Below are 26,070 nucleotides of genomic sequence, written 5' to 3' on the forward strand. Positions count from 1 at the left end.
GTGCCTCAACAGTGTCCTCAGGGGTCCTTGCAGGGGCAGAGAACAGCCAGGAATTCTGGGTCACTGCAGCTCTTCCTGGCCATTCCTCACGGAAATTTAACTGGAGATGGGATTTGCCTTCCAAAGAGGGTTCTGCTGCTGACCAAGCAGGTACCGAAAGAGGCAGGTTCCCTGCTGAACATAAAGTTTGCATTTGCACTGTATTTAGACTTCAGTGTCTTGGAAACCACAGGAACACACCTCCAGAATAAACCCAGCGTGGTTACCACCTCTGTCTTGATCCTAAACCTATTTGTCCTACTGCCCTGCACATCATCCTTGCAAAAAGCCTCAAAAAGCTGTCTCCTACTTAATTAATAGACAGTGATTTTTAATATCCAGCCAGACTTTTTTTTTTTTTTTTATCTTGTTCCAAATACACTGTGCTTGGCTTTAGAGTTCATTCTATTTCATTTACACCATGTTACACAAAGTCTTTATCAGCAGCTTTCTGATGTATCAAACCCACCCACCACCCTTGGCTGGAGCAGAGTTTGACAGCCTCTGGTCTGGGGATGACTGAGAGAAGGAAAAGATCCATAGGGTCACTTTCCAGGCCTTCATTAAATTAAGAAAACAGACCTCTGCTCTGTCGGCTCAAATCCACAGACAGGCTGTCTGCTTCTCCCCTCAAAAATATTGCAAGAATCTGCCAAGCTGGAGCAGCAGTGCCATGGAAATGGGGCCATCAGATGGTAGGAATTATTGCCCAGCACAGAGGAGGTGCTACACCCCTGACATCTGCACAGAGCCTTCTCCTGCAGTGACCATCCAGGCTATGGGAATAGGGCCAAGGAGCACCTCACACCCCACTGCACACCCAGACACCCATCCTGCTCACTCCATGCTCTCTGTGTCCCACTGGAAGCAAGCACCCTGCAGCAGGGTGTGTGTCTTGGGGAGTTCTGAACCCACAGTGGACTGGCAGTGAGTAGGAACAGTCAGTAATCAGTAATCAAATAAGAAAAATGTGATTTTTCACCTTGCCGTGCACCAAGTGAAAAATGCCATCTGCTGTGCTTTTCTTACACCTCAGCAAGGGGCAGAGGGGACATTGCTTCTCTCCACTCTTTCCAGGTCTTTCCTGAGGAGCCACCAGGAGCCCCTTTGTGCAAGGATTTGGTCCAGTGCCCAGCACAACAGAGTCTGAATGACGACTGGGGCCCTGAGACTGAAATACCGCACAAATAAATAATAGCCATGAAAAACAATCATTCACATTAGAAGACTTGACTGCCCAGGCCTAGTGAGAGCTTTTGGGATGACTTTCCTGATGAGGAAAACTCAGCTCCTCACACAGTCCTGTGGAGAATACTCCGAGTCTCCATCCCTGAAGGAAAAGGGTCAGTGACAGGGTGGCAGCCACGTCATGAGGTGTGCAAACATAATGGGGAGGTGAGCTGAGTTTGCTGATGGTTTCCACTCCAGGAAAGGGAATAAATCCTGTGCTTTTGTCTCCTCTCTCCCTCCCCTTGGCCTCTGGGTCCAGACCCCTGGGAGAGGTGGGCTGGATGTGGCTGCACAAGTGTCAGAACTGCCCTTGGGGCCCTTCCGAGCACAAAGGAGAGGTGAGAGACAGGGAGATGTGTGGGAGGATGGAAAGGTGTTATTTACACACAAACCAACCCAGCAATTTTAAAGGAAACCTGCCTTGCCCACAGATGACTCAAGAGGGTTCTGGGTTTGTGTTAGAGAGAGGCAACGACTGCGAGGTGCTACTGCTAACCAAAAATAAACCAAAAGCACAGAAAGCCAAAGAGTCTTAATACCACATCTGGATCACTCTCTGGAAGCTTCCTCTGCCCCTTCTCCCTCTTTTCCCGTTCCCACTGCTTTTAACACCAAGAAAGTTTCACATTTAGACATGGGTTTTGGCTGTTGTGGTTTCTGAGGGCCCCATGGCTGCTCTAGCTGAGCCTCCTCTGGGTCTGAGACAGCAGGTCTGTGTAAATTTTGGATCTCAGGAACCTGGGGTACGAGTCTTTCTCCATCAGGCTGTGCACCTTCCCCTGAGCTTGGTCAAAGCAAGAGAGGGAGGGCTCCTGCACATTTCTTCTCGTCAGCTCCCGAGTCTGGAAGTCTATGTTCACCTGGGGAAAGCAGCAGAAGAGAGTTTGGCACTGAGTGTCCAGCTGGCCTCCTCCAAATGTCACATTCCCTCTCCATGGGAATGGAGAAACAGCAGCAGAACCAAGGTCCTACCCTTGGCCATGCCTGAACAGCCCCCACAGCTCTGGGGATTTTAGTGATCCAGGGATGTGAGTCCTGCCCCAAGGCTGGAAAAGCTGGATTTATAGTGATCTGAGCACTTCTGGAATCAAATTAATTTTATTCAGACTCTTAGGGAGCGCATCACCTAAAACTGCTGACTCAGCCTAACCTCTCTCCTGCTCCCTTTTCTTCACCACATGCCCAACAGAGGGGTGAATAAACTGGGTTTAAACCATCAGTGCATTCTTATTAAATGTTTCTAAACTCTGTTGATCTAAAATAATTAGTTTGATTTTTCCCATAGCAGCTTCACGTTACAATATCTGGAGGACAGGCTTGAAAAAAAATAAACCACCCTAAAATGTTATGACTGCCACTTGTTTGCAAATGGAGTTTTCCTGCTTTCCTTCCCTAGCAGAGCAATCAGCATTTTTTAGGGTTATTGTCTGGAAGAAAAAAAATGGCTGGAAAGATGTTATTTGTTGTTATTAACTCAGTGTCCAAACTTGAAGGAGCCTGGAAAGTAAAAGCTGTCTGCCTCAGCGTGGATGTCGGCACTATGGATTAGCTCTGTGCATTTGCTTAAGAATTTTATATTCTAAGCATGCCAAAATTACGTAACAGCGCTAAGGAAACTTCACCACAGGACCAAATTTTAGGAAAGACTCCATCCCACCTGCATTCCCATTTCCTATCAAAAATCAGCCTTCCAGTCCTTAAAATCTCATCTGGCTTCCTGAATTACAGTGAGAAACACCCACGGACCTCGGTGTGAATCTGGGTCCTTCCCAGTGACTTTCCCAGCTGGGACAGGGAGTGAAATGAGCCCATTTTGGGTTCCCTGACAGGCACCCATGAGGTGGAGCAGGATGGGCTGGGTGCAGTACGATTGCAGTAACCCAGTGCAGGATCTGACAGCACCATCAGCCTGTCAAGTGATTTAAATTTTATATATTTAAATAAATATTTTAAATATAAAATATGAATTAAAATATTAATTTTAAAATTAATATCCAATATTTATATTAAATAAGCGATTTAAAGGATTTAAAAATGCCAGGCTCAGGGTTGTTGAGACTGATTTTTTTTTTTGTTCAGCTCAGAGTTCATTTTTTTGTTCAGCACCTCTCTGGAGGTCTGGGTGAGGGGGGAATTACTCAGCAGAGAAACTCTCCTCCTTTGGGAGCCAATAAGTTCCTTGTGGGTGGGTTGGTCCTGTGCAAAGTGTCCTGCGAGGAAAGAGCCCAACAGCCCGCTTGAGGGTTGATAGTAAATGAGAGCAGCAGGGTGAAATTGCTCCTGGGGAGAGCTGGGTGAGGTTAGGAAATGTAGGCTGAGGTTGCCAGTGAACCCCCTGGCTGTGACTAATTTAATGTCACCAAAGCCCTTGCCCTCAGCAGCCATGAGTCACGGCAGGCTGTGACTGAGGGGTGACACTGCCACCTTCCTCAGCCACTCCCTGAGAGGGGAAGGGAGAGGGAGAGCACCCAGTGGGGTGCTGAGGGGTGCTCCATACCCACCTCCTGAGGGGTCTGTACGTGAGGGGTGCTCCATACCCACCTCCCGAGGAGCCTGCACGTGAGGGGTGCTCCATACCCACCTCCCGAGGGGTCTGTACATGAGGAGTGCTCCATACCCACCTCCCGAGGAGCCTGCACGTGAGGGGTGCTCCATACCCACCTCCCGAGGGGTCTGTATGTGAGGGGTGCTCCATACCCACCTCCCGAGGGGTCTGTATGTGAGGGGTGCTCCATACCCACCTCCCGAGGAGCCTGCACGTGAGGGGTGCTCCATACCCACCTCCCGAGGGGCCTGCACGTGAGGGGTGCTCCATACCCACCTCCCGAGGGGTCTGTACGTGAGGGGTGCTCCATACCCACCTCCCGAGGGGTCTGTACGTGAGGGGTGCTCCATACCCACCTCCCGAGGGGCCTGCACGTGAGGGGTGCTCCATACCCACCTCCCAAGGAGCCTGCACGTGAGGGGTGCTCCATACCCACCTCCCGAGGGGCCTGTATGTGAGGGGTGCTCCATACCCACCTCCCGAGGGGTCTGTACGTGAGGGGTGCTCCATACCCACCTCCTGAGGGGTCTGTATGTGAGGGGTGCTCCATACCCACCTCCCGAGGGGCCTGCACGTCGATGAACTCCTCGAAGATGCGCTGGGCCTTGGAGGCCAGCTTGGCCGCCGAGCGCGTCTTCTTGAAGTCCTCGCAGGCCAGCCAGAACTCCAGGTTCTCCTCGCTGAACTCTGTCTTCAGGAAAGCACGGAAAGCTGCCAGCCCATCTGCAGGAGAGACACGGGGAGCTGCTGCTTTCACGGACATCCTTCCATCCACCCCCGCCTACCAAAGGCCGCTTGATTTTTCTCCCAAATTCCGCAATCCCGGCACGCGCCCGTAATTTACTGATTTACTGAGCTGCCCACCCAGCCAAACATCACCTGATGTGACTTTTCCAAAGTGTTTTCCAGCTAAAAGGGCTGGGACCCTCACCCTTTGGAACGTTACTCATGGAATTATCAAGCTTCAGCTCGTGTTAATGCAACACTTTGTGTCGCTAAAAAAAACCTTTAATAAAACACGGCTGCTGTGGACTTGAGGCCTATGTTTTCTGTCATTTTGCTTTATTGCCTTGTGCCATTTTTAGTTCTTATTTAAACAGAGGAAAGCTCTGGGAGAGTCTGTTACAGCTCCAATAGAGGGGAGAGGGAAAGGACTCGGCCTAATTACGGCTTGTCTAGTCAGTGGTAAAAGTGTGCTTATCACTCGCTAATGCTCAGCAATTGTGACATTTCAGTAACGCAATCTGAGTCAGCTGGGGCAGATTAGAAATATGGAAAGATTTATTAGGCAATCTGTGTCCTCTTAAAGCCCTGCCTGGGCCTATTTATGGACACAGCCATTGTTTTTTATTTCTTTTCCCTGAGCGACACCAGCGGCGTTGAAGTAGCTGAAGGTTTCACACATACCCTTTCTCCTCGGGATAAATTTAGCTTCTCTCTCTCTCTTTTTTTTTTTTTCCCTTTTTTTCCCAGTAATGTGTTTTTAACTCTTCCTGGTCTTTTGCAATAGGGTGCAGGTTTTTGTAGTTCATGACAGAAAAGCTCTTGAGTCAGCACTGGCTACTTCCAAGCAACTGTCTAAAAATATTGATGGAATTTGGGACGAGCCTGATGAGGTCAGACTCCTGGGAAGGATGAAGAGAGCAAGGACAGGGCATGTCCAGCCTCTCATCCACCAGCATCCTCCAGTCCTTCTGCTGCTCTTGATCTGTTCACCCCCCAGCCTGGATTGATATTTGGGGTAATCCAGGTGCAGCACTTTGCACTTGGTCTTATTAAAACTCATGAGACTTCCCCGGGCTCATTTCTGAGGCCTGTCCAGATCCCTGTGGACAACCCTAACATTTTCTCCAGTTCCAGTTTATATGCTGTATATGCTATCTGTATATAGATATATATGGATATAGATATATCTGTATATAGATATATATATATAGCTATATATAGATATGCATGTATACACATATATATATGCTATATATAATAGATTTGCTATTTATATGCTATCTATTTGCTGTATATATCTTTATGCCATGTGTGCTACAGATCTATAGCAATGTAACACTGCCCTGCATCTCCCTTGCATGTCCTAAACTTCCTCCTGCTTCCCTGTTTCTGGTAATAACTTAGGACATGGAGATATTTTCCAGCTCCTGCTGAAGCCTCGAGCCCTAAGCAGTGGCCCTGGGTATTGAACAGCAACAAACAATCCTATTTCTGTCTGTGTGTCAGTCAGAGGAGATGTCTGACTGCCAAGATCCTCAGAGGGAAAGGCAGAAGAGATATTAGGGCAGACAAGCCCAAATTAGAGGCTAAACCTCTCTGCTCTGTGCTCCTCAAAGCTCCTTCATTAGGGTTTTGTTTTTTTTGCACTGACTGCTCCATCAGCAGTCTGCTATCAGCAATAAAAATGGATCCATCCCATCTCAGCCATGCTCCCTCCTGCTGTCAGCCCCAGAAATAGCTGCATTATTCCAGCTCGTCCTGACACTTCTCCATTCAAGCAATTTTAGGAGGAGATCGGGGTTTTTGTGCTGCTAGGATAGACAGAACCGGGCCTCTTGTCCAAGTAACACTGCAAATTGTGGGTCCAAGCCTGGGGCAATATTGTGACAGTAATATTCAGCCCTGGAGGAGCCTGCAGAGCAGATTGCCAAAGGAGCAGGGCACCTGCCAGGATTACCCTGCCCGTGGCTGCTTTGAGCATCTCCGTGGGTAGATAAATGTGGTGAAGGTTGTAGAGCTGCTGCCCTTGCTGAAATCTGGGACACAGAAACATTTTCCAAAACCTGCGTCCCCCTTAGCGCCTCTAAAATTCCCAGGGCCTGTGTGAGAGCAAGGGAAGGACTGGAGAACAGGGCAAGGAGTCTTTGCAGGCTGACAGCTCTCAGAAAGAAGGAAATAAATCAGGGAGAAAGTTCCAGTTCCTCAAGATCTATATCATTTTATAAATCATCAGCTCCTAGGATGCTTGACATGAAATATTCCAACACCCAAGCACATTGCCATGTCTCTGTTGTGTCCCTGCTGAGGTCTTGCTCCCCTGATTCTGCCCTGATCTATTTTTTTTTCTCCCTTTTCCTCTACAACAACCCCAGAGCCACAGCACTGACAGAGGATCCTTTGCAGGAATAGCAGTGTTGCACGAAAGTGCCACATCTGCAAAAGGTGGTTGATGCAGAATATAATATCCGAAAAAATATGATACCTGAAAAAATTTGAAATACCTGAAAAATAAAATACCTGAAAAAAATATTATATCTGAAAAAATATGCTGCCTGAGGAATAAAATACCTGAGAAATACAATATCTGGAAAATATAACACCCAGAAAATATAATACCTGAAAAATAAAATACCTGAAAAATATAATGCCTGAAAAAATATAATATCTGCTAAAAGAAGGGAATGTCATGAGTGACAAAGAGAGAAAGGTGTTTGCTACAGCCCTGCCCCAGAGAGCAGCTGCAGCAGGTTCCCCTGGGACCAGGAGGTTTCCATGAGCTCTGCCTCCTGCTCTAATGTCAATCAGCTCTTTTTTATCCTGAAATAAGTTTAGACAGTGAAGGGATAAATAATAGTGTCTGGCTGTTCTCTGCTTTTTTTATACCCTCCTGTCATGCAGTCCTCACAGCCTTCGAGGAGCTGCAAGTGCTGAGGCTGAACCTTGCACAGGACACTTTGGATGCAGGAGAGGTCATCCCTGACTGCCTGGATTTCCAGAGTTTTCATCTTTAGCCCTTGAGTGCCTGCCAGCCTTTCCAGCTGTGCCTGCTGGCCAGGTTTGGGGAATCACTGCCAAAAGTTTGTCATGGAACAATGACAAGTCTGATGGAAAGGGCAGGAGGACAATCAGGCGTGGGAACTGCCACCACCTGAGCTGGAATCTGACCTGGATATTGATATTCAACCTCCTCCCCTCCTTCACAGCACATGGAGGCTTTCAAGGAATGGTCACTCATGAATGATGAGCGTTTCTAAGCTCATCCCACCCAACTGGATGTCTTTTTTTCCCAGGCCAGCCACCACTGGAGTTCAGCATGATACGAGCAGGAAGATTTCACCTCCTGAAATCTCCCAGCCTGCAATTCCAAAGGGATGCTTTGCAGAGAAAGCACAGAAATTAACAGCAGGATTAGAAGTCTGCAGAGGCAGCAGCACTAGGTAATCCCTAACCTGGGGCCCAAAAGCCCTCCACTCAGGAGGACAAGATGTGCTGGTGTACAACAGGACAGCTGCTGGACAGTTACTCAGGAATTTGACTCAAGAGTCCTTTGCTTGAAGCCAAAGGAGGAAATGGATGCTGATGGAGCAGATAAATTGAAGGCAAAGGAGCAGAGCTCTTTACTGAACACTGAGCTCAGTCTGAGGGAGAAGCAGCAGACATTTGCTATTTTACTTTGGCAGGGTAAATATAAACTTCAAAATGCCCTGCTCTCCATTCAGACTGACTGAGGAACGTGCAGGAGGGATTGTGCAAGTGCTCAGATGTTACTCAGCATCCTGCAGGTCACCTGTGAGTTAGGCAATGACAGGGATTTGTGTTTTATGAGTGGGCAGTGCCAGGCAGTTCAACAACCATGTGAGCACAGGGACTCCCAAAATCCCGTTCAGGAGATGGCAAGTGGATCCTTTCCAGCAAGAAGAGACTGAAGTGGGGAGCAGAAAGCACAAGGCAGATCTTAACTAAGCTTCATCAGCATGAGGAAGAGCCCAGATTAGTGGCCTGAATCATTCAGGCAGTTTGATAACCAAGCCTGAGCAAGAAAGCAACCAACAATCATTTATTTAATGCATGTGTTTCACCCCCTCAGCAAGCAGGCTTCATGCAGGGAGTAAAGGTGGAGTCCCCATGGCTGGTGGATGGATGGATTGGCTCTGTGGAACGGGCTGGGTCCAGGGCTGGAGGGACAAGGTCAAAATAGCTCTGCACAGAACATGAAGGTGCTCTCACTGCTGCTGAGCTGTGCTTCCTTTAATCTCAGCTGCCTGTCACCAGCACAATGCTAATGCTGTTCTGGCTTAGAAAGAGCTGGGAGTAGGTTGGGATATTCCTGTGCTGTGTAGGAAGCGAAGGAATGTGTAGACAACAGAAGGAGGAGAACAACAATAAAGTTTGGGCGGAAGAGCACAGAGATCACAAAAAATCTCGAGAAAAATCACCCTTGAGATAAAAGTGGGAATTCAGCAGGAAGGGTTTTGGTGCTGGGTGCTTTGTTGAGAAGTGCCCAAGGGTTGAGGACAGACTGTCCTGCTGGGTGCTGGATGAAGGAAAAGCCATGTGTCCAGCCCCGTGAGGGACACAGAATGTGACATGCTGCTGCTTGTATTTCCCTCCAGCAGCCTGTCAAAAGAAATCCTCGTCTGGCTGGCCAGCCTGTGCCTCCTGGGCACGGGCACAGCGAGGGGATTACTCCTCAGTTACTCACAGGCATGCACTCATGCTCTGGGGGCTGTGCTGAGCTCGCTTCCCCAGCACAAAATGGGAAAAGATGCCAAAACCCAGCGTGTTAAAAACGCTGTTTTTTCTCCCTGGGCACCCAGGGGAAGGCTGCACACAATCTGCCTCTTACTCTCTCAATTCCCTGACAAGAGCAGCATCAGGCTCCCCTCTCCTGTTGCTTGCTCAGAAGCCCTGACCCCAGGGAACGTGTCTGGCAGTGAGCTCAGACAGGGCTCCTGATGTAAAATAGGGATTGTCTGCCTGACCCCAGGGGTTTCTGAGCTGATTTGCTTCACCCATTAGCAAAAACAATTAGGATACCATTGCACTGACCTATCCATCCAGAGCTGCTGAATCCTGCTGCTCAGCACTGCTCATTCCAGGAGGGATGAGGGAATTGGGTCCCAGGGCCAGCACAAAAGCCAGGTGGGGAGAGCCCTCCTGCATTTCCTACTCACACTCTCTTGTTAACAGTCAAGTCAAATTATCCTTTGAATGGCTCAGGGAATTAATCCAAACCAGACCACTCTATGCAGAGGGTCACTCATAAACAAAGTTGTTTCAAATCCCAAGGGATTTCAGTCCTCCTCTCATCAAACATGACCTGCACAGTCATTCATTCATCAGAAAGGTGAGGGGAGATCGGGGGAGGTCCCCAGGGCCATCACACTTGAAGGTAAATGTTGGAGTCTGAGATACAGAGTGTGTGCCCTTGTTTCTAACACTTAGTTCTAGGATTCAAAGAAACACTGAATTTCATATAATATGAAATTCATGAGCATGTTTTCATGGTGATACATGAAAACAAATGGTAAAGTTAGATAGGAAAAGTGTAAGTGTGTAGATTAGAAAGTTTCTTAAATCACTGGGTGAAAAAGTAGTTTAGAGAACAGGAGACAAGATGGAGGATTTAGGGTGTTGTCTCTTGTCCTTCTTCTTTCTTCTTCATGTTCTTCTCCTAGAGGTTTTTGGGTGGTAGTAAGTGATTGGGTAAAAAATATCATAGTGCAGCACACAGGTGTTGGGTCATTGGGTCACTAAGAAAAATAATATAGTTGGCATCTGTTAATTGGGTAAATGGACATATAAAAGACCTTGAAGAAGATCTTTGTTAGCCATTTTACCCCTTTTCTATCTCAGTGCACGTAGCTCCTTGTACCTTGTAATGCTGATAAGAAAAAAATAAACAACTGAGACTGAACAAGAGAAAACTGCCTCCCTCTCATCAACCTTCAGTTCAAAGGGAAAAAGAACCCAAACCCAAAAGTCCTTAACGAGACAGGTAAAGGTGATCATAGAATGGTTTGGGCTGGGAGGGACCTTAAAAATCATCTCATTCCAACCCCTGTGCCATGGGCAGAGACAGTTCCCACCAGAGCAGGTGGCTCAAATCCCCAGCCAGCCCAGCACAATGAGGCTCCCCATGGAATCTGTGGGACCCATGACACCTCCTCAGCTCACTTCCATCTAGAAACCTTTTGGAGACTCACGAAAATAGGGAGGGGAAGAAGTGGTTTTCCCATTTCACTTGGAAGTGCTGGAGCCCTCTGAGCCTCCTCTGTGCACGAGGGCAGCCTGCTCAGCTGGGCACTTTGGAGATCCTCTCAGGGTGCTCTGATCCACATTCTTGTTCCTTGGAGCAATTTTGCCACTTGTCCAACCCCTTGAAATATTGCCCACAAAGGCCTGCTCTGCTCTCAGCTGCTCCACCCAGTTCCTGAATCCCGCTCCAGCACTTTGGGGTTTATTTTCCCTGGAGAACAGCTTGGCTGGAAGGGACCAAAACCATCTGACTGCAGCAGAACAACCCCCCAAAGTCACAATCCCCTTTCCAAAATAAATGAACTGTCCATCTAGTGAAGACAAGTGTCAAGCAGAAGTGCTCTACCTGATGATGCTGTCAGAATTCTCCCCAAGCCCACGCCCTCAGGCATGAATTCTGATTTTCCCTGGCTAATGCTGTTCACCTGAGCAGCCACAGGGAAATTCGACTGGGACATTTCTGTCCTGCTCTTGGCACTAAAAGCAGAATTTTTGCTGGCAGCTTCCCTACAGACAGATGCCAGCAGGCCAGGCACAGCTTTATTTACTCCCAGATTTTGGCCAGTTAAGGCATAAGGCTCCCTTGCCTGTCTAACATCAGCACATCCCTAACAGCAAAAATGCAACTCGTACAATAGAATTAATTCTATGAGTACGTGCTCCTCTCTCCTTTAAACCAGTGTAACTAAAATAACAATTCTGTCTCAAAAGAACTTTTTGTATTTGCATCATTATAACCCTTGACTGCCAGGCTGGCAATTCCAGAAACTTCAGGTGCAGAGCAGTTATAAAATATTCCTTTAGAAAGCAGTTTATTAAACAACAAATTTTTTTTTTGTCACCAATCACCAGGCAATGTCACCGTGACTGCCGATAAAAAAAGATTAATTTAAATTTTAAAGATCACCTTCTGTTGCTATTAGGAACTGAATATTTTTCATTAGAAACTGAATATTTTTCATTAGTGCCAGAGAGTTATCAGAATTACTTTCCATTCTAAGAGATGGGAAAGATCTTGATAATTCATTTATCACTCGCTAAGGCTAATTTATTAATAAAACCAGACACCCTTGTGGAGGCTGCTGGACGAAATAATTGAACTAAGGTTTGATTTAGCATTTTTGCAGTAGCCAGCTGAAGAGAGAAGAATTTGTATGACATCAGGACATAGGTGGGTAAATTCACTGGGGTTTGTAATCCAAGAGATTCTTCTGCAGTCTAATAAAGAAAATTTCTACTTTTAGACCAATGAGGAAGAAATGGGTTTGAGTTCTGGATGATAACAGGGATCTGAATATCTTGCCCTCCCCTCTCTCCATCCCCCTGTAATCTCCTTGGTGCATTTTCCCCTTCTTGCTCTGAATTTCCACAAAAGAAATGTTCCTTTTTAGCCATACCCAGCTAAACCATATATTTTTTTCCCCTATTGGCTGCAAGAGCAATGATCTCAACTAGATACTGCTGCTAAAATTACATCCTGATTTTCCTGCCTTGGTCAGCCAGCCTGTTTAAAGTTGTCACTTAATTCCCTGCCAAAACTGCTGTCATCTCAGTAGAAACCCAGCAAAATTACCCTTTGCTTAATAATATAATTCTACACTTACATTTTGAAATGTGAGGAAAACCTGAGTCTTTAAGCAAACCAGACATCTCCTTATTGCCATAAAACAGCTCAGCACCCACGTTGACTTTTCCCCAGCCTCGACTCGTTTGGGTTTTATTCTCCAGTAGAAGCCCCTGAATGAACCCATACTGGGAACTTTGCATTGTTTATAATTTCTCAGTGTGAAAACGCTGGTGAAGCAGAGCAATATTTGCTGAACAGAACTTCTAGGATTGAACAGAGTGGGGAGGTGCTGATTATAGGTTGGCATAAGGTCTCTGGATGTGAAATTTTGGGGTTTGCTGTGATAATTGCAAGTCAGGCTCTGCTCAGGGGGACCACAGGTGATTCCTCTGGGACAGGGCAAGCTGGTCAAGGGCACTGAGCTGGAAAAGGCAGCACCTTGGGCTGATGGCTTTAGGGTTTTCCTTGTGGTCAGGAGCAAAGACGTGAAGGGAACACACAAAACTCTTTTTTTTTCCTGCGTGTAAAGGATGGTGACTGCTGGGGAGTGAGCAGCTCTGAGGGACCATGCCCCTGGACAGGGGTTAAGGACAGAGGAGTGGAAAAAAAGGTAGAATTTGATCTCTACTCACATTTATGGGACAAAAGGACATCAAAAGATTCTGCCCATCTCGTCGCTTCTTCTGTTGACAGTCTTCTGTAAGGAAAGGAAGGGACAAGTTATGGACAGCCCTGCTCACGCCCTCTGGAGCTGTTTGATGAGGACACCAAGGAAGGCTGGAATTATCCTCACCTGATTTTGGAGCTCTAGAGAGTAGAACTGAGCCAAGTAACCCTGGGCTTCCTTTAGAATCAGTGAGGAGATACCAAGGGACCTGCAGGGACTCATCTCTGCTCATCTCACATCCCCAGGCGGACAGGTAAAATAAGGCAGATGAATTGTACCCAAAAAAGGGACCAATTTTTCCTCATTGTCTCTAAGCAGAGGCCCAGGGAACAAGCTCAGATGCAGACATTTACATTGTAAAAGCCAAAAGTCAGGCGAAATGAAACTCAGCCCTGCAGAAATGTTTGTTTCTCTCGCCTTTCTGGGGAAGGACAGATCTTAGCTCAGGTGCAAGCAGGGACTCGTGATCAGATGAGTCCCATCCCACACCTCTCAAATCAGGACTCTGGAGGGTTTGAAGCATCTCCCTCAAGCATTGTGCAAACCATCACCCGAATTTTGGCAGTGTTAAATACGAGGCTGAGCTGAAGATGATCTGAACTTTCTGGTCACCACTTACACCAAGCCAACTGCTCAGGCTTTGATTTGTGATGACAGAGGTGTAAATTACATCCCCAGCTAGGTGCAGACATGTCCCACACGCAGCAGTGGGGACTGTGAGCATGTCCTGTCTCACGGCAGAGCTGGTGTCAGAGATCCAGGTATTTCCTGAGGCTGCTCCTGCTGGCTCAGTGCCGCTCTGTTTTCCTCGTGGAAGTGGCCACAGCTCGTACAAAGTACAACAAAATGAAGACAATACCGGAGGGAAGGGTGGTGGGTGGGGAGGGGAAGGGCAGGAGTGAGGTTGGGGTGGGATGCTGCAGCTATACTCACTTCAAAGCCCGGTTGGGCTTGTCCGGAAGAATAGCTGTGAAATCATTATATGAGTCTGATTTGTGAGACAGGCAGCCCAGGCGAGTCCTCATCCCTCTGTTCCTGTGGTCGAGGTGGGGAAGCAGGGGTGTTAGCAGGGGAAAACCAAAGAAGAGGATGATTATAAGTCTAGCCAGCTTGGCAAAAGAAAAAGAACAAACCCAAATCAAAACAAAACAAAAACCTCAGTGGCTCTGTTGCAGATCTGTGTCCTTGGTTCCCTCCTGAGTGAGAGGGATCCTGAGACATCTCCAGGCAGGTGTTAAGGGTGAACACAGCAGCAGAGCAGCTGAAAGCTCACTCACACCAAGCATTCAGCTGCCTTGGCTGGCAGAAAGGCTTTGAAAGGCTGCTGCGCTTTGGGATGGTTCCTTGGAAAGTCCTGCTCTGGTCGGGTGTGGGAGGAGAGCAATGGGCAGCAGCACAAGAAATCAGTCCAGCAGCACCAGAAACACAAATACCAGAGGTGGAGGGCAGGAGAGGGCTGGAGGAAGGACAGGGGTAGTAAGGCACCTGCAAGGTGAGGCTGTGCTGCAGCACCGTGAGTTCCCAGCCAGGATCGATCCCAAGCGGCCTCTTTAGACTCAGGATTACATAAGCAGGATCAAACTGCCTGTTTCCTGACACGCTTACCCAGGCAGAAAATGGCTTTATTGCTTTTTTTCCTCTAAATTTCAGCCCAGCCCCAGAGCCTTCTGTCCTGTGCCAGGCCCTGGTGTCCTTGGCCAGCCCCTTCCCGGGACAGCAGCCGCAGCATCCTTCATTACATAACCCGGGATGGGCAGGGACACCGAGGCACAGGGGAATGGAGCACACACATTCATGGCACGGGACTGGCATCACCCTCTCCCCAAAAACATCCAGGGGCTGCTTCATGCCTTGGCACAGGCTCTGTGATCTGCCTCTCCAGCCCTGGGGAATCTCCTCTCTGAGATTCCCTGGATGTCCAACTGGGCCATTCTCTCCTCCAGACCATGGGAGGAGCATTTAGCGACCCACTCTCCACTTCTCAGCTGCTGGACCTACTTTGGAGCTGCTGAAAGCCCTTCTCCAAGCCCTGCTGCCAAACAGATGCCGAAGACTTTCTGTGGCTGCAGAAGTACAGCATTTTTTCCCCCCTTCCATCTGTAATTCTTGCAGAACACTTCAGCACCAGTGCCTGAGCCAATCTGTAGAGCGCCTGTTTCCCCCTTCTCCTCCCGCCCTTCGGAGAGCTTCTATTATTGCACATTTTAATGTAATCTTAAAGCAAATTAAATGTTAATTAAATGCACCGAGTGTCTCCCTGGTGCAGCACAGGCAGCTCACAGCGTTTAACAGGCACAAAAGCCAGGAACTCCTCAGTCACAGGAATTGTTGCACAGCCTCCAACTACGGCCCCACAGCCGTGGGCCCGGGATGCTCCACAAGCTCCAGGTGAGAGCACAGGGAGTGCCACGTTCCCAGATGTGCTCCAGGGGACACCAAGCCCGCTACAGGGTCCTGCTGGTACCTGTCCAGATGCCTCCTACCCCCCACCTTTCCACTCCCTGCTCTGGCAGCGCTGCTCAGGCTCCCCCGTGATGCCTGAGATCCAGGGAGGGCAGCAGGGAATGAGAGCGGCTGGGGAGCTGCTCCTCATGGAACACATTTCTCTCAACCAGGGCTTCCAAGACAGGACACAGGAGAGAGAGAGAGAGGGAGAAAAGAAATTTTGCAGGAGGTGGAGAGGCAAGGGAAGGGCAGGAGGGAAGAGGGGACCCTGCAGTGAGCAGAGGGACTTGCTGGATGAGGTAGACAGCGACAGGATGGGCAGGGGTGAGGGATGCACTGTGTCTTTCCAGTTACCTCCGTGGGATCAGTAAGGCAGCCATTCAGGCATCCAGCTATGGTTAACCCTTTAACTGGCTGGCTTGGACCGCAGTCGGGGCTGGCTTGCAGGAGGCAGGAGCGCAGGAAGAAGGGATTTACTGTTTCATGTCCTGGCACTTAAAAATGCACCAAAGAATCCTCTTTGCCAAAGCCAAGAAGGGTCAGTTGTCCTCAACCCATTTGATCCTTGCCTCGTAGCGTGGAAAGTCAACTGTTCAGTGGAAGACGTTGAGAGTTGAGGGGTGGTCAGAGAGGAGAGACAGCATTTCCTTCCAAGAGCAGGACTGCAGGTAAAGTCCAACTTCAGGTCTAAAGCGGTTCGAGTTTGGTGTCCCAGCTCACCAGGGAGCAGCAGGAGTTGGAATTATCCCACTCATCCTTCAACACATCCAGAGGTCTCTCCTCAGGGGGATGAGCTCCGGGCTGAGCTCGCTAAGAAGACCAAACTACCTCTTGTGCCTGTCCCTCCAGGTCATGGCTGATGTGACTGGCCAGGCATCATGGAAAAGCTGGCACTGCAAACAGAACAACAGGAGGACTTCACACATCTGCAGGCGCCGCTCCTCTCACCTGCACAGGCTCAAGCACCCACACAAAAATAACTCCAAACAAGCAAGGGCTCGTTTGGGGTGGTGGGAGCTATGGGGAGGCACCGAGGAGATGCACAGGATGAAAAAGAGGAGGGAAGGAGGGAAGGAGGGAAGGAGGGAAGGAGGGAAGGAGATGGCAGGGTCCTCGTGAGCCTTGCCAGGGAGCAGCTGGTTGACAACTCTCACAGCAACAGAGAGTGAAGGTGAGATCCAGGAGAGCCAGGGGACAGAGAACAGGGCTCTACAACGAGCAGAGGTTTCTGATTTGCCAAGCTCCAGGTACCCTCCATGTCATGTTGTCACTGGGAACAACCGAGGAGGAGCCCAAGGAGCTGATGAGAGCTGAGAGGGAGTGCAAGGAGTCAGGACCCTGCTCTGCTGGGGCTGGGGAGACCCTGAGCTTGGGCTGCCCAATGCAACATCCCTCTTAAAACCTGATTACATTAAAAACGCACAAAGCCTCTTCCCCACTAAATTAATGGAAGCGGGATTGCGCCGCATTGCCAGTGAGTGCATTTCCTTAATCCTCACCCCGACCGGCTGCTTCGCTGTGCTCTGACTGAAATCAATCCCTGTAATTCCTTAAACCCCTTTAAATTTCCTCATTAACAGCCTCACCCTCATGTGGGGCCGCAGCACATGACTTCCTAGAGTCCAGCAGCTCCTGCTTCTCCTTCCCACCACTGCTCCGAGCTGGAAGCGGAGCCATCTGCCCTCTCCCCTGCAGTCTCCTCCAGCAGCCTGAATTTTGGGGGGCTGTTATGAGAGAGCCTTCTGCTCGCCCCCACTCCCACCCACTCAGCCCCCACAGCAACCACCTGCTCCTCTGAGCAGCACCCAACTTCCCTGAGATGCCAAAGTCTGTCCGACTCCAGGGGTGCTGGGACCAGCCATCCCACGGCTGCCATAGCCACGGATGTTCCCTCTGTTTGCAAATAAATCCAGGCAGTCGTGACTTTAAAATGTGATCTCTGGTGGCTGGTAAATTGCAATAAAGGTCTTGGAGAGGGGTTTTGCCTCCTCTGCTCCGTCCTTCATCCTGCCTCCCCCTCCTGTGGAAGGAACCCTCTCAAGGAGAATTACCAGCCTCGTCATGGATGTGTTTTGGGGGTTTCTCCTTGAGAGACAGCAAGGGAGGGGTGTGATTAGGACGTTCAGGTTATCAAACCACCTGAGCAAAGATAAAGAAGCCATCCCAATACCCGAGAAAAACAGCAGCACAAAGGTTAAAAACCAAGAGAACAAATAAAGGGAACAGCAAACCATGAGATCTCTCAGGGGCTTCACGAGATTAAAACCATCCATTCACACGCAGAGAAAGCCGAGCACAGAGGCACTGCAGACAGACAGACACCGAGAAAAAGATACTCACTGCCTTTGACCCGTCCTCCCTGCCGGTGTTTCTGTGCCGACAGCGCGGTCAGAGAGGCTCTGGGGAGGGAGCAGAGCGGGCTCCTTCAGAGACAGCCCCCTGCTCGGGGTGACAGTCACACCTCGGCTCCCCTCCCCTCCCCAGCTCTCCCCGGGCAGCGGCAGCGGCAGCAGCAGCAGCTCAGAGCCTCTCTGGCATCAGCCCCAGCCTGGCTGCGCAGCCGGCTCCGAGCGCTCAGCGCCGGCTCTGCTCAGGAGCCCAGCGCATCCCAGCGCATTCCCAGAGCATCCCAGCGCATTCCCAGAGCATCCCAGCGCATCCCAGCGCATCCCAGAGCATCCCAGCGCGTTCCCAGAGCATCCCAGCTCATCCCAGAGCATCCCAGTGCATCCCAGAGCATCCCAGAGCATCCCAGTGCATCCCAGTGCATCCCAGAGCATCCCAGCTCATCCCAGTGCATCCCAGTGCATCCCAGCGCATCTCAGCGCATCTCAGAGCATCCCAGAGCATCCCAGCGCATCCCAGCGCATCCCAGCGCATCCCAGAGCATCCCAGAGCATCCCCGCCTCACCCACCTGGCAGCAGAAGCCCAGCTTCTCCCCCCGGGGGCACGGGGGACCGCGGCGCACGGGCGGAGGATGCCAAAGGCTGCCGGGGAGCATCTGAGGGCGGGGAGGGGGGGATGCCTGCCAATAAAGCACCCGCCCGCCTCGCTCTCAGAGGCTCCCCGGAGCTTTGGGGAAGGCTGCTGCTCTCAGATCGTCTCCAGGGGTTGCCACACACAGGAGGGATGGGAGAGTTTCATCGAAGAGCCCCGGTGTCAGCAGGGCCGAGGGAGGTTTTGGCACAAAGCAAAGGAGGATCTTATTGCTGGGCACGGCCAGAATCCACCCAGCGGTGTGGCAGACCCTGTCTGGGGTTGTGCCTCCCTGCAAGCTGCCTCGGTGCCCTCAGCTCAATGTGTGGGCTCCAATCCCCCTTTTTTTCTCCTGCACCCACCTCCATGATCCAAAGAATATGTTCGGGATGCCCAGGGCACCACAGTGACGGTAAAAACCTCACCCATGGCACCCACAGCCCCCCAGCACAGCCAGCAGTGACAACACGGGCACTGATGAGGGTCACAAGCTCACTGAGAGCTCAGGCTGGGGGATCTCCATCACTTTTTTGATCCTGACAAAACTGATTGACTAAAACAAACAAACAAACAAACAAAAAATCAATTGTAATAATCAAAAAAGTCCTCTGCAGTTTAACAAGTCATTGCCTTTTCCCTGGAAACTTGTAGTCACCTTCCTCTCTGCTAAAACGCTGCTGGCCCTGGCATCCTGGTGCTATGAGCAGGAAACATGCCTGGAGATAGCACATTATCACCAGACACCATCCCTGGGGGGAGGCAGAGCCCTGCAAACCTCCTAGAAAAACACAGGGATTAGCAGCACTGCAGCAAAGACCCCGGCTCTCCTGCAGCTTGGACCCCCTCCTTCCCAGCCTGGCGTGGCATGGAAATGTTTGCCTTGTTCTCATCCTCCCCTGGCAAAGCCCAGGTCAGCCTGGCTGGGATTAATCACATCTCCAGTTATCAGAAGACAAGCAGTGCAAAAATGCCGTGGCCAGCAAAATCTCCTCTAAACCACAGGCAAAGGTTGAGGTTCATCCTCTGTCACCACAGGCTGGTTTGTCCAAGTTAAATAACAGTCAGCTGCAGCCCTTGCCCCAAAACCCGAGCCAAATTTAACTTGTAACTTGTCATTTTTGGTTTAATGTATTATTTCCATGCCCCCAGGTTCCCTCTGGGCACTGCAGGGGGTCACAAGTGACAAGGTTTTCATCCCAGTCCCAGGACATCCCTCAGCTCTCGCTCACACACGCGCTGTGGGCTGGAGGAGGTCACTAAAATGTTCAATCCACACAGCTCTGGATGATTCTGCTCCTTTATTCAGATCCTCTGGGACTTTACTGCAGTCCCAAACAGATCAAACTCTGGTCCACAAACACTGGATGGGACAAATCCCTGGATCATGGGAGCCCTCCCACTTCTCCCTCTGCTTTTACACCAGCTTTAGATATTGCCACCTCACAGCCAGTAGGAGACCCCCAATTCCTATTTTTCCAGTACCTCATTAGACCCTTTTGGTGAGTTCAGTGAGATCCTCCATAACACAAATGGCTCTGGATGCCAACGATTTTTCCTTCTAGTTTCCTGGGGCAGGTGTGAGTTAATAGAGAACAAGAATAAGTGAACTGCTCTGACACAGGCACTACAGGCAATGTAATTAAATTGCAGATAAAGAGAATTACGGGGTTTTTGCAGGGTAATATTTTAGAAAGCTTCTGTGCAGTAGGTTTATAGCAAATTCCTTCTAAAACAGCCCTCCTGCTTCTGACCACTCTTCAGTTTTTATTTAAATGCTTTTAATAAAATAACTCATTTTGATATTAGGCTTGAATCTCATCCAAAAATTTAAATCTCTCCAAAAATGACTCTAAAGCAATTTCCTCCTAACGTGGCAGCAGCCAACACACAAGCAGTGGACACGTGCAGTGTTGGGAGAGTTGGCTGTCACTGTGGAAGGGCAGGAGGGAATCTGCCAGCCTCTTCCCTACACGTGAATTTCCCTCTCCTGGGTCCTTTTTTGTCTTCAATGCCTCCTTGCCTATTCCAGGTGTCTTGACCATCGATCATTACTCAGATGGCTTTTATCCAAAAAAACTCATCCAGATAAAAAAGCTCCACCAGCTCCTGTTGTTTTTTACTTGGAGATTTTTCTTGTGTCTTTGGCAGCCTCTCTCCTGGCTGGTGCCATGCTCTGAGGGCCTCGTTCAAGCTTTCACAACCTGTTTGTCCAAGAGGATTTTCCCTCCTGCCAAGGAAAGCACTTCTTCACTTCGCTGTGGTGCTGAGCAGCTTCATCCCCATCGGTGAAGTCACTCCCTGGTGTGTTTTCATCAGACCCTGCTGCCTCTGAGAACCTTCCAGAGGATGCTCAGCAACCACAGGAAGGTGCCAGGAGCTTGGAACTCGATGAGTTTTAAGGTTCTTTCCAATCCAAACCATTTTGTGCAGGTTCTGTGGCTGCAAAATGCCAATCACAGGAGGCTGTGCTTCCCACAGGAGTCCTGGCTCTGGGAATTCAGGTGAGCTGCAAAGCCTGCCTTGGGCTCAGCCACAAACCTGCAGCCACACTGTTGTAACCCAGGGGGGCTTTGGGCTTTTGCTGGACTCCTGAAAGGAATAAAATGTCATTTTTGCCACTCAAAATTTATCCAGAATCCAGAGTGGCACCGATACAGGCCCAACCCCAAGGGAATTCAGATTAGTAATTAATTAATTGCTCTCCAGAGATTGCTGTTCTCCACCACCACCGTTTGCAATTAAACCTGGAAGGAAATTACTTGTAACTCTGCTCACTGTGCCAGGCTGCCCTGCTGTCTTGTCTGAAAGCACACTTGGTCCAGCACAAGGTGACTGCCTTGGAAGGAAGGAATTATGATTGGTGTAGATCACTTGCTAAACTACAAAACAAACCACACACTTATCTTAGTTCTGCAAACTGAACCCCCTTCTAAAAAAATAAAAATAAAAATCTCAAGTAGCATCAGGAAATACCCACAGATGAAGCTCAGAATGTTTTTAAGGAGTTGATTTATCTATTCATCTTAAACCTCAAATTGTTCTCCACATCAGGGCAGGAGATGGGAGACACCCACGGAGTCAAACTCCCCTTGAAAATGAAAGAATACGTCCAAAAATAAAAACATGGCATGAAATGAGATCTGCAGATGTGCCTGTGGCTCAGCTCAGGAGCACGGTGGCTGTTTAAATTGTCCCCTGTGTCAATGACAAAAGTGGCTCCTGGCCATGCCTGTGGCTCCTGGGCTCGGAGGCTGCTGCAGCAGAGCAGATGCTCCCTGCTCCCTCCCGAATTCCTCCGGGCAGGTAGGACACAAAACCAACAGCAAAAGCAGAGCAGGGAGCTGCAGGCTGAGAAGGGCAGGTGGGAATCAAAGGGAAGAATTTCCCTTTTAAAGCACTTTATTGCAATTTCATAATTGTTCTCCGAGGAAACGCGCTGCCGGGCCCAGGAGCAGCTCGGTGGGAAGGAGCTGGGGAGGGAGGGAGGGAGGGATGGAGGGAGGATGCTGTGAGTGTGGAGCAGGGAGGCAGAAAGGATTGGAGCTGACACAGAGCTGCTCTGTGCAGCCTTGGAGCCCTCCCAGCTTTCAGCATCGCTGCTGCTGTCAATATGGCAGCGGCTGGAAGGCAGCTCTGTGCGTGGCTGGGAAGCTGGGACGGATCCACCCCGGCTTGGCAGAGCTCTGCTATCATCCCCTGCCACGGATTCCCCGTCCCTCGCAGGGTTTGATCGAGATCCGATGCTCAGCACAGGTCAGGGAGCGAGGCTTGCTGACAGACAGGGTTAATTTTCTGCTGGGAGATCAACCCTGCATTCTGTGAGCTGTTTATTCAGTGTTAAAAAACAGCCCCAGACCTCGGGGTTGCGGCCCCAAAGCCATTTATGATGGACAAGGTCTGCTTCTGCTCTGCTCTTATCGCCCTTATCCCAAAGATGGGGCCTGCAGGGCACCCAGGTCTCCCAGTAAGGATTTCCTGGGACCATTTACTGCTCAGGGATGCACAACCGTGCCACGGGGAGATCACAGCAAAACACCTGAGCAGGTCCTCAGCTTTAAACACTCAGTGGGTATTTGCAGGGTGGAATACAAACCGAGCTAGCCACAAGGGTGGGCTGGGATTTTCTCTTTCATCTACCTCTGGAGGCTGCTGCTGTAGCCTGAGCTAAAATATAAATGAGGTGAGCCAGATGAGCTCTCATCCTCTTCCTCCAGCAGACGGTGGTTCTTTCATGAAAATGTCTTCTCCTTGGGAGAGGGCTGCCAGCAATGTCCGTGTCCTGCCAGGCTGGAGAGGGATGTTCCCTGAGCTCTGCCAAAGCCCAGCTGGGCAGTGTCCCCAATGTTCCCTCCTGGAAGTGGCGCAGGGAGACAGGCCAGGCTTATCCCAGTGCTGCTCTGGGGGCTGCAGGGACAAGAGAAGGGCAGCAGAGCAGGACAGAGGAAGCTCAGCCCGTTCATTGTAACCCACGGGCTCCCCAGATGGGGGAATTGGACAGCAATCCACTGGGATGGGGCAGAGCCATGGGATCAACCACAGGGAGAGAAGATGCCAGCACAACAGGCCCCTTGTAGCTGTCAGCTGTGCCAAATAACCGGTTCATTTCCATCACCCATGGCAGAGCAAGGAGCTGACCCTCACCGCTGTGGGGGTGTTACAGCAGCCCCACAGTCACGGCAGGGGGGACAATCAAACCCCCAGTTTAGCTGGTTCTTCCCCCAAAGAGTGCACATGCCTCTGCCATCTGCAAGTTTTCGCTCCAGCCTCGGCTCAGCACAGCTCCCTCGCCCCCAATGCAGTCTCTTTTCGCTCCAATTAGTCTCGTTTTTAACCAGCTCAGCCCCAGCCCTCACTCACAATGTCACAGACACCCAAATAGTCAAAGCAAACACAATCCACCATTTTAAAGCCACAACAGCAAAGCGGGGTGGGGGGGAAGATGCCAAGATGGTGAAGATCTCAGAGGTGCAGGCTGATGTTTTCTCTCAGCATCAAAGGCCCGGCGCTAATCCCATTGCAACGGAGATCACCCCAGAGCCCAGCCAGGGCTGGGCTGAGCCGAAGAAACGCTGCTCCTTCCCCGCCTGCTAATTAATCACAAACCGTGCCTGCGTCCCTTTGACCATTCACAGGATGCCACGGGAAGATTTAAAGCACGGGGAGCAGCACTGCAGTGGCATTAATAGGGGTGGCAGCAGCACCCTTCCCCTCCCGCTTCGCCTGCAGAGTCCTCCTTCCCCGCAGGAAACTGGGGCAGGAGCAAATCAAAAATCCCTCCTCCGCCAGGGATGCAGCCAAGGGAAGGACCATGGGGCCTTTCATCACCCTCCAAGGCCCTCCTGGCTCTTACCTGTGCTGCAGCCAGGTGGCTTTTGGTGCTGGATGGACATGGCTGCTTGGGGAGCTGCGGGGTCCCGGTGCATCCCCGGTTATCTCAAGAGCAGCAGCACCGTGCCACCGGCTCCCCAGCCCCGCATCTCCTGCGCAAAGAGCAAGAGCTGGAGCAAAGAAGGAAGGAAGGAAGGAAGGAAGGAGGGGGGTTAGGAAAGAGAGGGAAGGGGGAGAAGGGAGAGCTCTGGCAGATGCACACACACAGAGAGCAGACAGAGGCTTGCAGAGGATGGCACTGCCTGACTTGCTCTCGTTAATTGCCGCGGGCTGGCTGCTGCCAGGACTCGCCAGCACCCGCTGCTGACCGCGGGCACGGGGGGAAAGGGACAGCAGAGAGAATCTCCTCCATTTAGGGCCTCATGTGCCACGGCAGCGAGGAAAGGACTGCCTGGTCTTTGTTTGCTGGTACCTGGCTGGGGTAGCTGTGCTAGAGGGCAGGAAGGGATTGCAGTGATAGTTCAGCTTTTCGTGGTGACTCCTCTCTTCCTTTGAACAGAACAAAATCCCCGAGGCCGGTGCTCCCCAGGGACACCGAGGGATGGCCGGGACTGGCCTGAGCCAGGGCTGCACGTCCCCAGAGCACCAGCACTGCGTAAAGCTCAGCCTCCCCCTCTCATCCCCATTATCTGGGTCGTGCTGATACAGATCCGAAGGGCTGGCAGGGCTGTTTGAGGGGGTGGAAAGACACTCCAGCCATGACACCTCCCCTTCGGATGCTGTCAGGAAGCTGCTGGCAGAGCCGCCTGCAGTCCCTGACACTGCTGCAGTGACAGACCCAAAACGGTGGGAACCAGAGATCCAGCCAGAATCCTTCCCAAAGGGGCATCAACTCCTCACTCCACAGATTTTATTTCTCTAAAACATCATATGCTTAGAAGTGTGAGATCCTCTGGAAGGAAGTGAGAGCTTTGAACCTCTTTGATGCCTTTTTTGAAAGCTCCCAGATCTCTTCCCCTCCTCTGCTCCGGTGCTTTGCCACTCAGAGGGTCTGGGTCTCGCCTGGGGGAGCTCAGTTTGGTCAGAAGGATTAAAATGAAAGTCAAGTCTGATGCTTGAGGTCTTCTACCCTCCCCAAAACCTTCAGTCACCTATTTTACTCCAAGGTTTTCTGCTGGTGTTTGCAGACACATGGGTCTCTAGCCACAGGGCTGCTGTTAGTAGAAATCAATGGGTGATGCATGGAATTACAAGTGCAGAATTTCCAAGTCAATACCCTCCCCAGCAGTTAACCTGGGAGCACACCAGGCCCCATCCCCATCTCTGGGTGCCTGTGTGCAGTCACACACCTTCAAGACTCACCTAATATGATGAACATTCCCACAGCAGAGGATAGGATCGGTCCTACCGAGCCAAAATCCAGTGCCCTGCCTGCCTGCCCGCTCCACTGGCCTCAGGATGTTGGCACCCAGCTCCAGGAAACCTCCCCCTCACAGGTCACCCCTGCCAGGAGCTGTCAGAATGTATCTCGAGTCCCAGCATTCCATCAGCCCCGCAGAAGGAAAGGTCTCGCTGTGGATCTGTAGCTATGGATGGACTCTGCCTGGAGCAGCACATCCAAAGCTCAAGGGATGATCACTTCAGAGCTCAGGTATCCCATCCTCATTCCCATCACAAGAGGAGTGGGAAGCTGAGGTTTGATGCCATGTCAAGATCATGATTGTTTCTCCATCCCAGAGAGATCCCACTGGTGCTGGGGAGCTGGATCCCTTTAGGATGCTAAAATCAGAAGCAACATCACTACAAAGGGGGGGTGTGGGCATCTGTCTTGCAGCTCTCTGCATCTGTATTACTTAAATCACTAATAAAGCTGCCAGGAGTCTCTGAGGATGCACAGCTTTCCTACCCCCCAGGGCTGGGAGATTTCCAAGTGACATCCATTCTCTGTAGGGCTGTTTTTAATGCAGATTCACTGCAGAGCCATCGGGGAGGGTGGGAAAGAACCATCTTTGGGGAAAATAATCCCTACATCTGTGTCTTGTGGGGAGTGAGGAGCTCTCTGCTCTGTGCCCCAAGCCAAACTTCCAGTCTCCAGGAGGACAGACCCTCTGGCAGCCTTGTAGGCTGGGATCTGACTCTCCCAGGGGGGAAAAAAATAAAAGGGCAATTGGATGATTTGCAGTGTGGTGTCCTGGACTTGCAAGGGGACATTGTCAGTGCCACTCTCTGTCACCACTGTGAAGGTGCCCCCCAGCTTTATAGGGGCAGGAACAGCCTCTCCCCGGGTG

At 50.5% G+C, this 26,070-nt stretch overlaps 1 protein-coding gene across 8 annotated transcripts; it reads right to left on the bottom strand.

Annotated features, from left to right (window-relative positions):
- Window positions 1-235: 235 nt before the first annotated feature.
- On the bottom strand, window positions 236-25,870 carry RGS8 (regulator of G protein signaling 8). Of its 8 annotated transcripts, none has more exons than XM_058842343.1 (7): window positions 25,145-25,869; window positions 17,818-17,876; window positions 15,832-16,370; window positions 13,966-14,067; window positions 12,998-13,062; window positions 4,371-4,537; window positions 236-2,129 (listed from the first exon to the last, which is right to left on the bottom strand). In XM_058842343.1, exons 3-7 carry the CDS (start codon window positions 15,855-15,857, stop codon window positions 1,947-1,949), a joined length of 543 nt encoding a protein of 180 aa, XP_058698326.1. In that variant the 5' UTR covers window positions 15,858-16,370; window positions 17,818-17,876; window positions 25,145-25,869; the 3' UTR covers window positions 236-1,946. The 8 variants fall into 8 exon arrangements, with proteins under 8 accessions (XP_058698326.1, XP_058698327.1, XP_058698331.1 ...); XM_058842344.1 differs by lacking the exon at window positions 25,145-25,869 and adding an exon at window positions 18,393-18,409; XM_058842348.1 differs by lacking the exon at window positions 15,832-16,370 and having other exon boundaries at window positions 25,145-25,870.
- Between the last annotated feature and the right edge of the window lie 200 nt (window positions 25,871-26,070).

The sequence above is a fragment of the Poecile atricapillus genome, chromosome 7, assembly GCF_030490865.1.
Source record: "Poecile atricapillus isolate bPoeAtr1 chromosome 7, bPoeAtr1.hap1, whole genome shotgun sequence".
NCBI classification, from domain to species: Eukaryota; Metazoa; Chordata; class Aves; order Passeriformes; family Paridae; genus Poecile; species Poecile atricapillus.